Source organism: Arachis stenosperma, chromosome 6, assembly GCF_014773155.1.
Source record: "Arachis stenosperma cultivar V10309 chromosome 6, arast.V10309.gnm1.PFL2, whole genome shotgun sequence".
Classification (NCBI taxonomy): Eukaryota; Viridiplantae; Streptophyta; class Magnoliopsida; order Fabales; family Fabaceae; genus Arachis; species Arachis stenosperma.
In genome coordinates, this window is record NC_080382.1 from 14,054,885 (window position 1) to 14,070,829 (window position 15,945).

The 15,945-nt window shown below is 31.9% G+C and overlaps 2 protein-coding genes across 3 annotated transcripts; one reads left to right on the top strand and one right to left on the bottom strand.

Moving 5' to 3' along the window:
• Positions 1-2,213: 2,213 nt before the first annotated feature.
• On the top strand, positions 2,214-4,823 carry LOC130933715 (cytokinin dehydrogenase 1). Its single transcript, XM_057863335.1, has 4 exons — positions 2,214-2,892; positions 3,439-3,827; positions 3,961-4,223; positions 4,462-4,823. Exons 1-4 carry the CDS (start codon positions 2,214-2,216, stop codon positions 4,784-4,786), a joined length of 1,656 nt encoding a protein of 551 aa, XP_057719318.1. The 3' UTR covers positions 4,787-4,823.
• An 8,026-nt stretch (positions 4,824-12,849) lies between these two features.
• LOC130932450 (uncharacterized) lies at positions 12,850-15,720 on the bottom strand. 2 transcript variants are annotated; one of them, XM_057861775.1, is made up of 3 exons: positions 15,538-15,720; positions 15,189-15,319; positions 12,850-13,543 (listed from the first exon to the last, which is right to left on the bottom strand). In XM_057861775.1, the coding sequence occupies exons 2-3, from the start codon at positions 15,217-15,219 to the stop codon at positions 13,137-13,139; spliced, it is 438 nt and encodes a 145-aa protein (XP_057717758.1). In that variant the 5' UTR covers positions 15,220-15,319; positions 15,538-15,720; the 3' UTR covers positions 12,850-13,136. The 2 variants fall into 2 exon arrangements, with proteins under 2 accessions (XP_057717758.1, XP_057717759.1); XM_057861776.1 differs by lacking the exon at positions 15,538-15,720 and having other exon boundaries at positions 15,189-15,528.
• Positions 15,721-15,945: the final 225 nt, after the last annotated feature.

Below are 15,945 nucleotides of genomic sequence, written 5' to 3' on the forward strand. Positions count from 1 at the left end.
TAAAAGAGACCACCTTTTGTGCACACAACTACTTTTGTTATATGTATAAGAATAAAAAAAGGTTTATATCCACTTAAGTGACTTGTGTAATTCATGATTAGGAGCAAAATATTTTAGATTAAAAGTTTTGTGCGCTAGATTAATCCTCAACCACTTTTGCATTAGTGCAATTTTGATTTTGATTATTTATGCGTATTAAAGAATGTATATAATTTTTTATTATTTAATATATATATATATATATATATATATATATATAAATTGATACCTGTAAGAATATTATGTGGAATTTTCTCCGATTCTGCCAATAATATCTTATCCTCTGTCTTCTGTCTTTTAAAATAATAGTATATGAAACTTTAGGCTGATCCTAACTACATTTAGGTCTAGTTTGGGTAAATAACTTAAATAAGTTCTTTTGAAAAGGAGTTTAAAATATAAGGATTTTTATTAATAGCAACTTATAAATAAGTTATTTTGTATTTGGATTTTTAGTTATAAAAGTATTTATTTTAAAGTTGTAGTGTTTGGATAAATAACTCAAAAGATAAATTTTTTTTACAAAATAGAATGAATATTAAAATAACGATGATAACAAATACTTTCCAATATTAAATGTTGATTTTACATAACCTAATCACTAATATTGTGTATGATATGGTAGGTGAAAATAAAAAATAAATATAAAATATGTGTCAATGTATATTTTATTGCTGTTTTTTATTTTTTATTTTTACTCCTATTAGAACTCTCTTCTCCTTTATTGAGGTCAAGAACTTGTTATAATTAACTATGAAAATAATAATAAGCTATAAAATTACATATGAAAAAAATAAAATTAAAACTGAAATTTCATACCACACTTGAATACAAATTTAATAATAAAAAATAGTGATAAAATGATAAAAAAAATACTTAGAAGGAATATATGCAATAAGTTGTTCAGATGTAATATTGTATAAAAATGTGGTGGAGGATCAATACTTCATCAGATGTTTCATTAAGTAAAAATGGTGAGACTTGGAACATTGCGTGAAAATGATAATGGAAGGCCAGTGCTTCTAGCAGACCTTGTGTGAAAATAGTGATGATGGGTCAATATTTTTCATAGAGTCAAAAAAAAGTAGATTTTTTGTTTTAAAATTAATTTTTTTTAAGTAAGTGGTAGAATAACTTCTCGAGAAGCAAGAAGTCATATATTTCTACTCCTTCAAAAAGCTGCAAATTAACTTTTCGAGAAGTTAGAAGCTTTTTTTAAAATAGTGCCAAACACATAGATTGTGACTTTTCATAATCCAAAAGTTAAAAAAAAGTAGCTTCTGCTACTTCCCAAACGGGCTCTAATATCCATTTGTCCTTCACAATATTATCTAGAATTTATAATTAAGATAAGAGTTTAATTTTAATATATTAACAGTAAAAAATTATTTTATATAATTATTTAATTATTTTTTAAATAATTATTTATATTATTAATATAAAAATTAATTATTTTTATTAATATAATATTATGTAATTAAATAAATATATTAAATTATTTTATATTAAAAATATATTACAATTAAATTACTTTAAAGTTAGACCAAGCACATTTTAGATTAATTTATTTTTTCCTTTCTAAAGATGAATAGTCAATCTTCTTGTGGAATTGATATAATAGAATTCTTCCAACAATAGTTCTTTTATTTTTTACAAACAACATTCAAATTCATGACTTTTATTTATAGTTTACAAATGCTAGAAACTAAGTGATAAGATTTTAAAATATCTCCTACAAAATTATAGGTTTATAAATTCTCTCTACTATTATAAGTGCTTACAAATTAACCGCGTCACCTAATAAAGTTTTTCAAGAAAAAAATGTTAAACTAAATTAACATTATCATGAATAATAAAATTAATCAATTAAAATAATTATTCTAGAAGACTAGAACCTTAAAGTTGAGACATTTTATCCTCTACTTTATTAAACCCACTAAAAAAACCCAAAAGTCTCAAACACAATAACTTCCCACAATTTTTTTTTTAAATATATAAATAAAGATACCCGCGACAAGGTATCATCTTGTCTATAAAAAGAGTCACCTCTCAAATATATCTTCCCATAACCTTCCATTCTCCTCTAAACCTTCCTCCTCCTTCCATTCTTCCTATATAATCCCCTTAAACAATTTCTCAAAAAAAAAAATTTTGAGAATTCAAAGAACCAAACCATGTCTTCAAAACATGTTATTATTGTTATTATTAGTCATCTATTTACAAAATTCTTAAAAACTTTCTTACTCCTTATTAGTTTCATACTCCACAAAGCAGATTCCGGCTACAACAACAATTCTATTGGAACATCAATATTCCAACGACCTTATCATTATGATCAGATTGTATCTTCGTTGCAGAAACTCCCTCTAGAAGGCTCCTTAAGCTTAAGTAACAACGACGCGGTCGCCAGTGACTTTGGAAACATATACCATTTCCCTCCTCTAGCAGTCCTTAACCCGGTATCAGTATCCGACATATCACGTGCCATAAAGCACGTGATGGAATTATCTGAACCGGGTCTAAAGGTCGCTGCTAGAGGACACGGACATTCCCTCCAAGGGCAGTCACAAGCAGAAGGAGGCATAGTGATCAACATGGAGTCACTGGCTGAAAAAACAGCAGCAGTAGTGGTAGTTAACAATGGAGAATTTGTTCCATATGTGGATGTTTCAGCGGGTGAGTTATGGATTAACATTCTGCATGAGACTCTTAAGCATGGTTTAGCACCGAAATCTTGGACGGATTATCTTCATCTCACTGTTGGTGGAACTCTATCAAATGCTGGAATAAGTGGTCAAGCTTTCAGGCATGGACCCCAGATCAATAACGTCTTTCAGCTTGAAGTTGTTACAGGTAATTATTTATATATTATTATGCAAATAAAAATTATAATACAATAGAAATACAAATGTTATGAGATATAAATTTGTTTAGAAAAAAATAACAGTTGGAGACACTATTAATGATTTTATTTTTAAAGTTTAGTTTTGACGTATTATTTAATAATATAAAATATTATACAGTCAAATTATATTTATATTTTTGTATGAACTGTAGTTTAAATTATTGATATAAAAATGTATGTGTAAAACTGTTTTATACGAAATTAAATTTTAATTTTATATTTTTTATTTATTTAAAAAAATAGAGATAGTAAAGACAAAATTTTACTTTTTCTATAATATGATCTTATTAGTTTTTTTTTTTTTTACTTTTATAAACAAATAACAAATAAAAATTTAGTATTTAGAATTTTCTGAATTTTAACTAATTTGACTCGAATTCACTATCATTATTATTTGTCTATTAGTTATATATATATATATTGCTTTTGACTTATATTATGAGAGAAATGTATAATTAAGTGTGAAATGATTTGAACTAACTTGAATTTGCAAGGGAAAGGAGAGGTGGTTACATGCTCAGAGACAAGAAACACAGAGCTCTATTACAGTGTTCTTGGAGGGCTTGGCCAATTTGGAATCATCACTAGGGCAAGGATTTCTCTTGAAGCAGCACCTAAGATGGTGAAATGGATTAGGATGCTGTACTCAGAGTTTTCAATGTTTGCAAGGGACCAAGAGCATTTGATATCTCTTGAGAACACATTTGATTATATTGAAGGATTTGTGATCATAAATAGAACTGGGATCCTTAATAATTGGAGATCTTCTTTCAACCCCAGAGACCCACTTCAGGCCAGCCAATTCATTTCAGATGGAAGAACCTTCTATTGTCTTGAGGTGGCAAAATATTTCAACCCAGATGAATCTCAATTCATGAATCAGGTACATTATTATGCATATTATTATTACAGTTTATTTATTATTAATTGTTTTAATAAATATATGGATTTCATAAGTGATGTGACACCTATTAAGTTTTTAAATAATTTTTATAATTATTACGAATTTCATGCAGATAGTTGAGAATTTGTTGTCAGAGCTGAGTTACATTCCATGGACACTCTTCCAATCAGAAGTTTCTTACGTGCAATTCCTAGATAGAGTGCATGTTTCTGAGAAACAGTTAAGATCAAAGGGATTATGGGAAGTTCCACACCCTTGGCTAAACCTTCTAATTCCAAGGACTCACATTCATCACTTTGCTCAAGAGGTCTTTGGCAATATCCTCAAAGACACAAGCAATGGCCCCATACTCATCTACCCTGTCAACCAAACACGGTACCAAATGGTGTCTTTTATTTGGTGTCTAATTTTTTTCTAACTTATTTTTTATAGTAATTTTGAAATATTTAAAATTTTTTAACTTTTATACTTTTAAATTTAAAATTAATTATATAGCAAATACCTTAATTATATACTCCCCTTTTAATATTATGTAATGAAATGTAATATTATGTACTAGCAGAACAATTAGGACTTTCAATGGTTACACTTTGTGATGTTAAGTTTGGTGCAGGTGGAACAGGAAAACATCTTTGGTAACGCCAGAGGAGGATATATTTTACCTAGTGGCATTTTTATCTTCAGCAATGCCATTAGCAAGAGGCTCAGAGAGCTTAGAACACATCCTAACACAAAACAAAAGGATCCTAGAATTTTGCACAAATGCCAAGCTTGGAGTGAAGCAGTATCTCCCACATTACACCACACAGGAAGAGTGGAAAGCACACTTTGGATCAAAATGGGAAGCATTTGTGCAAAGAAAAACAGCATATGACCCACTAGCACTGCTTGCCCCTGGCCAGAGAATCTTTCAAAAGGCATTGTCTACCTCTTGTTAGTCCCCTTTTTTTTTCTTTTTTTCTTTTTTTAGTGAGTAATTTGTAAGGTTGTAAACTATTGATAATGATAATTAATCATATATGTTTTTTTATTTATTCCTTGCTTCCAATAATTTTCAGCTTTGGCCTTTGCATTTTCTCTTCAAAAGGGTAGGTTTTTGCTTTTGTAGGTCATGATTAGAATGTAGAAAACGGTATAAGGAAAAGATACCAACAAGGCAACAATGAGTACTGAGTTAGTGGCGCTGGTTTTTCTTTTCTTTTCTTTTTTCCCTTCCCTTTTTTCTTCATGTAGTTAAAAAGATTATAAAAATTTCATCCTAGAACAAAAATAATCAAGGACAGCAATGATTATGTGTACATAAAGAGGTGTATGTTAAATATGGTGTTCGTTTATGTTCCAATTCTGGTTTAATGAGATATAAACCTCGCTGAAATTGAATTTAGTCATTTACACACACTTCATTTAATTAGAGAAGAGAAATATGTAAATTGACATTATATAAGCACACATTTCCAATAACAAAATATATTTTTAAATGGTCTAACAACAAAATATATTTTATCTATCATTTTATCTATTTTCTATTTTATAAATTATTATTTTATTATTTATCTATTATTTTTATTAACGACGATGTTGAGTCTGTAGTTGAATTTTAACTTCTAATAGATAGAAAATAATATGAAATTAAACATTACTCACAATAATACACTTGCTACATAATTATTAAAGAGAAAAAAAATGAATAATTGCTATGGATGTGAATTCTTTTAATTTTAATTGAATTAAATACATTTTGATTTCACACATTTATATAGTTTCCTAACTTCTATAAATAATAAGAGAACATACTATAAAATAGTTTCCTATAAAAGCTCCTTATAAAATAGTTTTCTATAAAATTTCCTTAACTATCCACTACTTTCTCTCTTCCATCCTTTGTCTGCCTTCCTTTGTTTTTTCTCTGCCTTTTTTTTATTCTCACAATTCTCCACCTCGTTCACAATTTGAAATCTACTCAAATTTTGGACGATCAAAGTGTGGTATTCATATCCATTTGCATCATTTTTACAATGATAGCCTACGTACCCTTGTTAAGGATTAAACCAATTGTAGTTCCTCTATTTCTCCATGTAATGCTTAACATGAAGCAATATTGAGCAATTTCAAACAGTGTTGGAGCTTGTTTCCTGACACTACTTTAGCCAACATATCAGTAGGGTTTTTATCTGTGTATACTTTTATAAGAGAAATGTTACCTTTCTTTATAACATTGCGCACGAAGTGATATCTTACATCAATATGCTTGGTACGAGCATGATGAACTTGATTTTTAGCCAAATGAATTACACTTTGACTATCACAACTCAGATTCACGCAATCTTGCTTTAACCCCAAATCATCTAGAAGACCCCTTAGCCACAATACTTCTTTCACCCCTTCTGCTATTGTCATGTACTCAGCATCTGTAGTAGATAGTGCCATTGTAGCTTGTAACATCGATCGCCAACTAACTGGAGCACCTTGTATTTTATATACATAACCAGTCATAGAACATCTTCTATCAAGATCACCAGCATAATCAGAATCAACAAAGCCGCTTATTTGACATGATTTTTCACTAAAGCATAAACATGTGTCAATGGTACCCTTCAAGGATCTTAATATCCACTTGACTGCTTCCCACTGTGCCTTACCCGGGTTTGCCATGAACTTGCTAACAACACTAACTGCCTATGAAATATCTGGGCGTGTACACACCATAACATACATTAGGCTACCGACTGCACTAGCATAAGGTACATTTTCCATGTAAGCCTTATTCTCTACTGTTGTGGGAGATTGTTTACTAGAGAGCCTAAAATGTGGAGCCAACGGCGTTACCACCGATTTAGCATTTTTCATTTCAAACCTTTCAATGACGCGCTCAATGTATCCTCTTTGGCTCAAGAACAATTTTTGGCTTGATCTCTCTCTTTTAATTTTCATGCCTAATATTTTCCGTGCAGCATCCAAGTCTTTTGTTTCAAATTCTTTACCAAGTTGAACGTTTAACATATCTATCTCTACCTTGCTCTTAGAGGCAATAAGCATGTCATCCACGTACAATAGAAGATAGATATAATCACCTCCAGGAAGCTTACGAATGTATACACAACAATCATAATTACTTCTGGAAAAACCTTGTTTTAACATAAAGGAGTCAAATCGCTTATACCATTGCCTAGGAGATTGTTTCGATCCATATAGCGATTTCCTCAAGCGACGTACCTGACTTTCTTTACCCTCAACCTTGAAACCCTCAGGTTGATACATGCAGATTTCTTCCTCTAAGTCACCGTGCAAGAATGCAGTCTTCACTTCTAGTTGTTCCAACTCAAGATCACCATGAGCGACAAGACTTAAAAGCACTCGTATGGAAGTGTGTTTCACCACAGGAGAAAACATCTCATTGTAATCAACACCTTCTTTCTATGCAAATCCCTTTGCTACTAACCTAGCTTTGAATCTTGTACCATCTGACTTATTAGGATCTTCTTTTCTTTTATACACCCACTTACAACCAATTGCAGTCTTTCTCACGGGCAATGGGACCACATCCCATGTCTTGTTCTTATGAAGAGATTTCATCTCTTCCTCCATAGCGACCAACCAACTCTTGCTATCTTTGTCTTTGATAGCATGTTTGAAGGTGACCGGCTCATCATCCTCCACTGAGAATGCATAATCTACCAAGTTTACCTGCCCATAATGTCTCAAAGGCTTGTCTGACCCGAACTTCTGAACAAATTTATAATTTCTCTTTGGCCTAGTAGATGCCAAAGAATCCTGCTACTGTTGTTGTAATGCATGTGCATTTTCTCGCTGAATTTTCTCATGATCAAGTTCATCCTCTGCATCGTCTCGAGTAGCATTAGGATGCTCCACCTGAATATTAGACTCTATCTCTACCACTTGAGTATTTGAAGTTTTTCCAACATCACCATCATCTGGCACTATATCTTTAGACAAAGCTACCATAGATCGTTCATCAAAGGTAACATCCCTACTAATTACAAACTTAGAATCATTTACACTCCAAAGGCAATAGCCTTGAACCCCTCTTCGATACCCCAAAAAGATTGCCTTCTTAGCTCTATCATCAAGCTTATTATCTTTGACATGATAATGGCTGTGCATCCAAAGAATCTAAGTTTTTCGTAATCTGCATGTTCCCCTGACCACACCTTATAAGGTGTGTCTCCATCTAGAGAAGAATGTGGGGATCGATTTACTATGTAGCAAGTTATAGCAACCGATTCTGCCCACCATTCTCTGCCTAACCCGGAATTAGAGCGCATACACCTTGCCTTCTCAAGTAGCGTACAATTCAGTCGTTCAGCGACTCCATTCTGTTATGGTGTTTCTCTAACTGTCTGGTGTCTTGCAATGCCTTCTCGGTCACAAAACTCCTTAAAAGCCCCATCCGTGTACTCTGTGCCATTATCAGATCGTAGAGTTTTCAACTTCCTACCTGTTTGGTTTTCAACCATTGCTCTCCACCGTTTAAAAGTATCGAATACCTCATTCTTATGTTTGAGGAAGTAAATCCAAACATACCTAGAATAATTATCAACAAAAGTAACAAAATACCTAGAACTACCCTTGGAAGTAACTTTAGTCGGGCCCCAAACATCAGTATGCACGTAGTCTAACAACCCTCTGCTTTTATGCTTGCTTGTAGAAAACTTCATCCTTTGTGTCTTTCTATACACACAATGCTCACAAAATTTCATTTGTGATTTCTTCATATTTTTTAGCAAACCTTGTCCACAAAGCAATGATAGACCTTTCTCTGACATATGTCCAAGCAATTTGTTTGATCTCTACTTCCATTGATTCCAACTGCTAACTCACCTGTGACTGTTGTCCCCAAAAGAGAATAAAGATTACCGTGACGAACTCCCTTCATCACTACCAAAGAACCACGAACAACTTTTAGTGCCCCATTTTTTGCAACTATTTTGCAGCCATTTTTCTCCAACAAACCTATGGAGATAAGATTTTTTCACAAGTCTGGAATATGCCTCACATTCTTTAAGGTTCTTACTCCTCCATCATGCATCTTGATTCTTATAGTACCCAACCCCACAGTTTTACAAGCATGATCATTACCCATTAAAATTGTGCCACCATTTATGCTTTCATAGGTAGTAAACCACTTCCTATTTGGACACATATGGTGAGAGGCTCCTGAATCAAGAATCCAATTTCCGGAGATTTCATAAGATTGTTCTGTTACAAAGTAACAATCCTCCTCATCATTTGAGACGTAGCTTGCTTCTTGCTTTTCTTTTGGGTTGTCGTTGTTCTATTTCTTGAAAGTTATTTTCTTGTTTGGACAATTTGCTTTGAAATGTCCAGCCTCACCACATTCAAAGCATGTTCTCTCTGCGTGAGGTCTAGATTTTGGCCTAGACTTTCCACGCTTATTACATTTTCCTCTTTCATTAGTCTTTCCTTTAGCCGCGAACAATCCTTGTACTTGATCATTATACTCTCTTCCATTTGAAGATGACATTACACTTGTAGCAACCTTACGTATATCATCCGCTAAAAGTGATACCCTCGTCTCATCCATGGTCAGAGTGTCACCCACCAGCATCAATGTCTGCACCAGATTTTCATAGGACTTCGATAATGAAAGTAACAATATGAGTGCTTGGTCTTCTTCATCAACCTTCACATCTATATCCTTTAAGTTTGATATGATCCTATCAAACTTATTGATGTATTCTCGGATTGAGGTGCCTTCCTCCATCTTGCATGTATACAATTTGAATTTTAAGTAGAACATGTTAGTTAGAGTCTTCATCATGAAGTTACTCTCTAACTTTATCCAGACGCCTGCTGTAATTGTTTCTTCGTTCACCAAGAAAGCAACATCCCTCTCAAGGCATAAGATTATTGCAGCCCGTGCCTCAAGATCTAATTCTTCTCATTCCTCATCTTTCATTCCTTTCGGCTTTTTCTCTTTTTCCACTAGTGCCTTGTGTAACTTTTGTGATATAAGCAGATTTTTCATCTGCATCCTCTAATAAGAAAAATCATTTTTTCCATTGAACTTCTCGATTTCATATTTGCCTACTTTGACATTACTACTAGTAGAAGCCATTATGTTCAAAATTGAATTTTACCACTCAAATAATGAATAATATAACGTTGGCTCTGATACCAATTGTTGAGTCTGCAGCGAAATTTTGACTTCTAATAGATAGAAAGTAATATGAAATTGAACATTACTCACAATAATACACTCGCTATATAATTATTAAAGAGAAAAAAGAAAGAAAATGAATAATTGCTATGGATGTGAATTCCTTTAATTTTAATTGAATTGAATACATTTTGATTTCACTCATTTATATGGTTTCCTAACTTCTCTAAATAACAAGAGAGCATACTATAAAATAGTTTCCTATAAAAACTCCTTATAAAATAGTTTCTATAAAAGCTCCTTAACTATCCACCATTTTCTCTCTTCCATCCTTTGTATGCCTCCCTTTATTTTCTCTTTGCCATTTTTTTATTCTCACAGATGAGAAAAAAACAACAATAAAATAGATCTTTCATTAATCGTGACCTTCATAAATATTTTGGTAATACGAATCAACGAGTTTTTCCTATAAAAGCTAGGAAATCGTGTTCCTTGGTAATTCAATGGATTGAACGTACAACACAATCGATTCAATATAGTACGGTTCTTTAAAATTCAATCGTTTGAATTTGTTACACAATTGATTGAATTGCGCTGTAGAATATAAATTTTTTTGTATTTAATCAATTGGTAGTGTTGCCCAATCGATTGAATTTCGTAAAGTAATAAGGATATTTGTTTATTCAATCGATTTGCATGGTAACACAATGCGATTGAACTATGCTGTAGGATGAGTTTTCTTAAAATTCAATCGATTAGTTTTGTAACATAATTGATTGAATTTTGTACGTGATCAATGTATTTTCATATTCAATCGATTAGTATGATAATACAATGGATTTTTTTTAGTTTTTCATGATTTTTTAGAATTTTTCAAAATTTTCTAAATTTTTTAGGATTTTTTAAGATTTTCTACCATTTTTTAAGGTTTAGGATAATCTAAGTTTGTATCTAATTTGTTATAATCTTGCAAAAAATGATGTATCCAATTTATATATTAAAAGTATATAGATATTATTTAAAGTATAATTTTTAATATTAAAACTGTTCAATGAGCTACGATTAAATAATAGTAAAAGTTATAAATTTTCGAAACAAAAATAAAAAATTTTCATTTTAAGAAGTTTCTTGTTGGCTCATGATTCACTTTGCTGTGAATTTTTCTATGTTTTTCTTCTTCAATTATTTGCATTCACACTTTGTACTCCATCATTTTTGTTCTCTAGTTTTTTTTTTCAATTTTTTTAGGAATTTTTTTTATTTTTTTTATTTTGATAAAGTGTGGGTGTCTGAGCAGTTATACTTATTCAAAATGGAATATAAAGAGGAACAAATCAAATGGAATTAGAAATCAAACCTATTTTAGTCTTATTTGTATATAGCCTTAACATAAGAAGTAAAATCTCATTAGAATTGAAATTAGTGCTATTTTTTATACCAAAACATGAAATAAAATTCTAATTCTCTAGAAAATTATATTCCAAGGATTAATCAATGTAAAACATATTACTCTAAAGAATAGTAGGAATTAAAAAAAATTCCATGTAGAGATTAAAAAATATCAATTTATGTCACAAATATATAAAAAATAGAAATAACATTAATATATATAAACATATAAATAGAATGCAAAAAAAAAACTTTTTTATAAACAAATTAATTGTACAAAATAAAATATAATTGATAAGACATAATATTTTGTATGTCATAGTTGTTGAAATAATAAATAAAAATGACATTACTTCATCATAAAAATATGAGTTTTATAAACTAATATATATATATATATATATATATATATATATATATATATATATATATAACTTTAATCATGTACAAATTTCAATCGATTATATTACCACACCAATCGATTAAATACAAAAATATCCTTAATCACATACAAAATTCCATCGATTGAATTTTGAAAAAACTCATTCTACATCGAATTGAAAAAGAAAATGCCCTTATTTTTTTGCAAAATTCAATTGATTGGTAATCAATCGATTGGTAATACTACCAATCGATTGAATAAGAAAAAACTTATATTCTATAACACAATTTAATCGATTGTGTAACAATTCCAATCACATCAAATCTATTGAATTACCATAAAATACGATTTCCAAAAAAAATTGTTAATTCGCATTGCTAAAATATTGATTAATGGGAGATCTATTTTATTGTTTTTTGTTTCTAATTGTTAATAAACATAATAAATAAATAATAAAATTATAATTTAAAAAATAAAAAATAAATTAAATAATTAAATAATATATAATTAAAATTAAATAAAAATTATTTAATAATTATTAAAAAATAAAAAAATATATTTTATTATTAAACCATTTAATAGTCCAAACATTTTGAGATCATAAAATCCTATGCCCACTTACTTCCTAATTATTTTAATGATTTTCTACAAATAAAATACAAAGTAAATGCAGGGAGGTAATTTATAAACTATTTTCACTGACCTAGGACAAAATTCAGTTGTCTTGTCATTTAAAGTTTCTGTTTCGCCTCATTTTATTTCAATCCACATTGTACATAAAAGTTAATAAAATATCTTCCTAGTCTCCTCTCATCATCCATTAAATAAAAACGCTACAAAAGATTACATATTTATGGTAACCAAAGATATTCCTAAAATTTATGATATTTTTAAAAATATTTTTAAATACTCCTGAAGTTTAATTTTACTCAATTTTATCTAATTTTATTCGATTTTGTCTCTAACATTCTCGATTTGCATCAAAATTACCCAAACATTAATTTCATCTAAAATGTTTAAAAATAAAATTAAATAAATCAAAAATATTAGAAACAAAATTAAATGAAATTTGATGTTAGAGATACGAAGAATACTCTACCGAATGTTTCCTATACTTTTTTTTCAAAAAACAATAGCTCTCCCTTTTCACGTTTACTTTCCTTCTTTCACACAGGTGAAGGATTGATACTTATTTCCAAATTTAACTTTGACCACCGCAGCGAGAATCCGGGGAACAAGTTCTTATATTCATCCCAAAAAACAAAAAGAACAGAATCTAACATCATACTTCATAAGGACTAGCCAAAAACTGTCCAACACTAAAACACAAAGAAAGGCAACAGCAAAAACTTGAGGACATAGCTGTCATAATAACTGTTTACTCCCCTTTTGTAGCTCCGGTCCAGCCGAGGCCTGGGCGGCTTACTTCACCCTGTGGTTCTAGTTCTTCATAATCTCTTGCATCACGGATTGAAGCTTCAAAATCAGTTGAATCAATTGCAACAGGAAGAAAGCTGCTGATATCATCCCGAGCACCGAATCCTCCTGCCCGGATAACATCATCAGTTGTTATGAATGCCTCCATGTTAACCTCCGCAGATGCATCAATTTCTTCAAGAGACGTACCCTTTGGATGATTCTCTTCACCTTCGCTACCAGCTATCTTGATTTGTGCCTGGGCACCATCACTCAAATCTCTTTTAGAACTTTTTAAGTCTTTGTTAGTAATCTCAGAACCACTTGTCTTAGCTAATATATCCTCTCCAGCAGTGCTCTGATTATTATCTGCTCAACTCAAAACAAAATCGATTTAGCAAGGGATCATGTGACATGACCAGTGCAAACGGTGAAAGTAAAACATGTGGTACTGTCATGTAAACTAAAAATTTAAATCTACATTACCTCTGAAACTAGTTGTTTGAACTTCAAACAAATGGATCATGCAGCTCAATTACAAAGATAGCACATAAACTCTATGTATGGTCCCAATTATAAACTTTGGTTCCCTAAAGTCTTGTATAAAGAAAAAAGTTAGATGTTTTACAACTTTGCCTTCTATTAGCAACTTAGTGTGATACTATGGTATTTAGTCAGAAATTTAGAATACAGTGATTCAATTGAAAATTAGGAGCTACGGATTAATTAACCAAACACTACACTGCCTAGAAAGCAAAGGCTACTTGTACATATCAAGAAAGCAACCCAGACTATAATTTACAAAGTTCAAATGGTCCAAACAATGATAAATTTTGATATGTTTGCGAGTAAATTCCCATAATAGTCTTTGAGATTCCCGCGATTACCCAATGTGGTCCTCGAGATTCTAATTTCACCATTGTAGTCCCCTAGATACAGCTTTGGGCAACATAGGTCCCTAGGCATCTTTTCAGTGATGAATCAGCTATCGCTGTGCTGACCTGGCATCACTTTGCCACGCTAGAGGTGCCAAAACGTTGTCGTTTTGGTTTGGAGCCCAGATATAGAGAAAACGAGGCAGTTTGGATTATTACTCCACTCGTCTTCTCCACTTCCAAACTCCCTCTCCTTCTTCTCTTCATCAATGGTGCTGTTGTAGGGTTCTATGGGTGGAGTCAAAAGTTAAGACAAGAAAACATCCGACTTAGGATTGAGTTAGTCGTTCGACTCCTCCATTGCAAGCACGAGGAGTTAGGGTTTTATTTCCCAAAACCAAAAGATCACAAAAAAAATTTCGGAATCCTAACCTGATTTTCCCAGTGGAGTCCGCCAAAGAACAAAACGGATTACTGCACCAGATCCTACCCCACGCCTCGAAGACGCAGGCCTCAAATTTTCTGCCTGAAATCCGCCGCTGCGATTTTCTCCCATGACGATGACGAGAAAGGACGCAAAGCCAGAGGCGACGAGGTGAAGGTCTCCGGCAGTAGCGGTGGTTGTGGACGAAATTGTGGTTGGAGAAGGAACTGAATTGGGGGAAGGTGAAGAAGAACCTGGTTTTTTTATGAATTGCAAGGTTGCGTTGATGAATTGCAAGGTTGCAAGGTTTGGGAATTGAAGAACCTGTTTTTCAGTTTAGTCATCACCGGAACGAACCTAGAAACCACTATGGTGTCCGAAGCTCAATCTGGAAGACCAGACCATTATAGTGAAATTAGAATATCGAGGACCACATTGGAAATCTCAGGACTATCATGGGGATTAACTCTATGTTTGCACATCAATGTTATACTTCACTCACTGAATAGAGTTGACAATAACTCTCCTTCATTTGCAATGAACAAATTTGTATGGCTTCACTAAAATCAACTATCCATTGTTCATAATTCTATCAAAACTCAATTGAATGACATAATTCAATTCACGTTCTCGAATCTCCTATCAACTTAACATGGTGAACAGATGCTTTAAGTGAGCTTCAGATGAACGGAAATAATTGATGAATAACACTCACCATGCATAATTTTATCTGATTTGCAATCCATTATTGATTAAAACTTGCATCTCCACATTGAGCTCCTGTTTAGGTCCATTCACCGTATCAGTAGTGCTGAATCCACCACAAAAACTTCTGAAAACCCTAATCTGCAAGAAATAATAGATTGAAACTATATCAAACACAGGAAAAGATAAGTTATTCCACTATAACTCTTCTAAAGAACTCATTTGCCATGTTAGTCGGCTACGCTATACAGATCCAAATTGAACCATATATCCATGTAAAACTAGAACTCTAAGTTGAAGAACGTCGAAACGAGTAAAAGGTGATGAATTAGCAATCTGATATTCAATCAAAATAGAACCTGGAAGTGGAAGCGGAAGCTGATTCTGAACGTTTCGTCGTGTTACTGTGCTAGACGGTAAGGTTGTAGATCTGCGTTTAGAGAACGCTTGGGCCTTGGGCTTGGGCTTGGGCCTTGGCTTGAGAGAGAGGAGTTTGGCTTGACTCATTGCTAGTGTTACATCTGTATTCTGCCTCTGCAACGTGGCAACCACTGTCTCGGTGTTTCCCAAAGTCTCACGTTTATCCATTTCTTTTAGGATTTTTTTCATAAAAAAAAATTCATATTTCCCCATGCACTATTTTTTTATTTTAATTCTCCAAATACGATTTTTTTGTTTAGAGCAAGTTCGTTGCATATAGAGTTCGTCTAATCCTTGCGAATTCCTTTTAACTTTTTTCAATCTCGCATTTTTAATCTATTATTATT

What these genes read in the sequence shown, in the direction of transcription:
- LOC130933715 (XM_057863335.1), top strand. Translation starts at nt 2,214, where the DNA reads ATGTCTTCAAAACATGTTATTATTGTTATTATTAGTCATCTATTTACA. An exon ending in AATCTCAATTCATGAATCAG is followed by an intron (nt 3,828 to 3,960) that starts GTACATTATTAT and finishes AATTTCATGCAG; the next exon opens with ATAGTTGAGAATTTGTTGTC. An exon ending in TACCCTGTCAACCAAACACG is followed by an intron (nt 4,224 to 4,461) that starts GTACCAAATGGT and finishes AGTTTGGTGCAG; the next exon opens with GTGGAACAGGAAAACATCTT.
- LOC130932450 (XM_057861775.1), bottom strand. Translation starts at nt 15,219, where the DNA reads ATGGATTGCAAATCAGATAAAATTATGCATG. An exon ending in ATCAGATAAAATTATGCATG is followed by an intron (nt 13,544 to 15,188) that starts GTGAGTGTTATT and finishes TGAGTTGAGCAG; the next exon opens with ATAATAATCAGAGCACTGCT.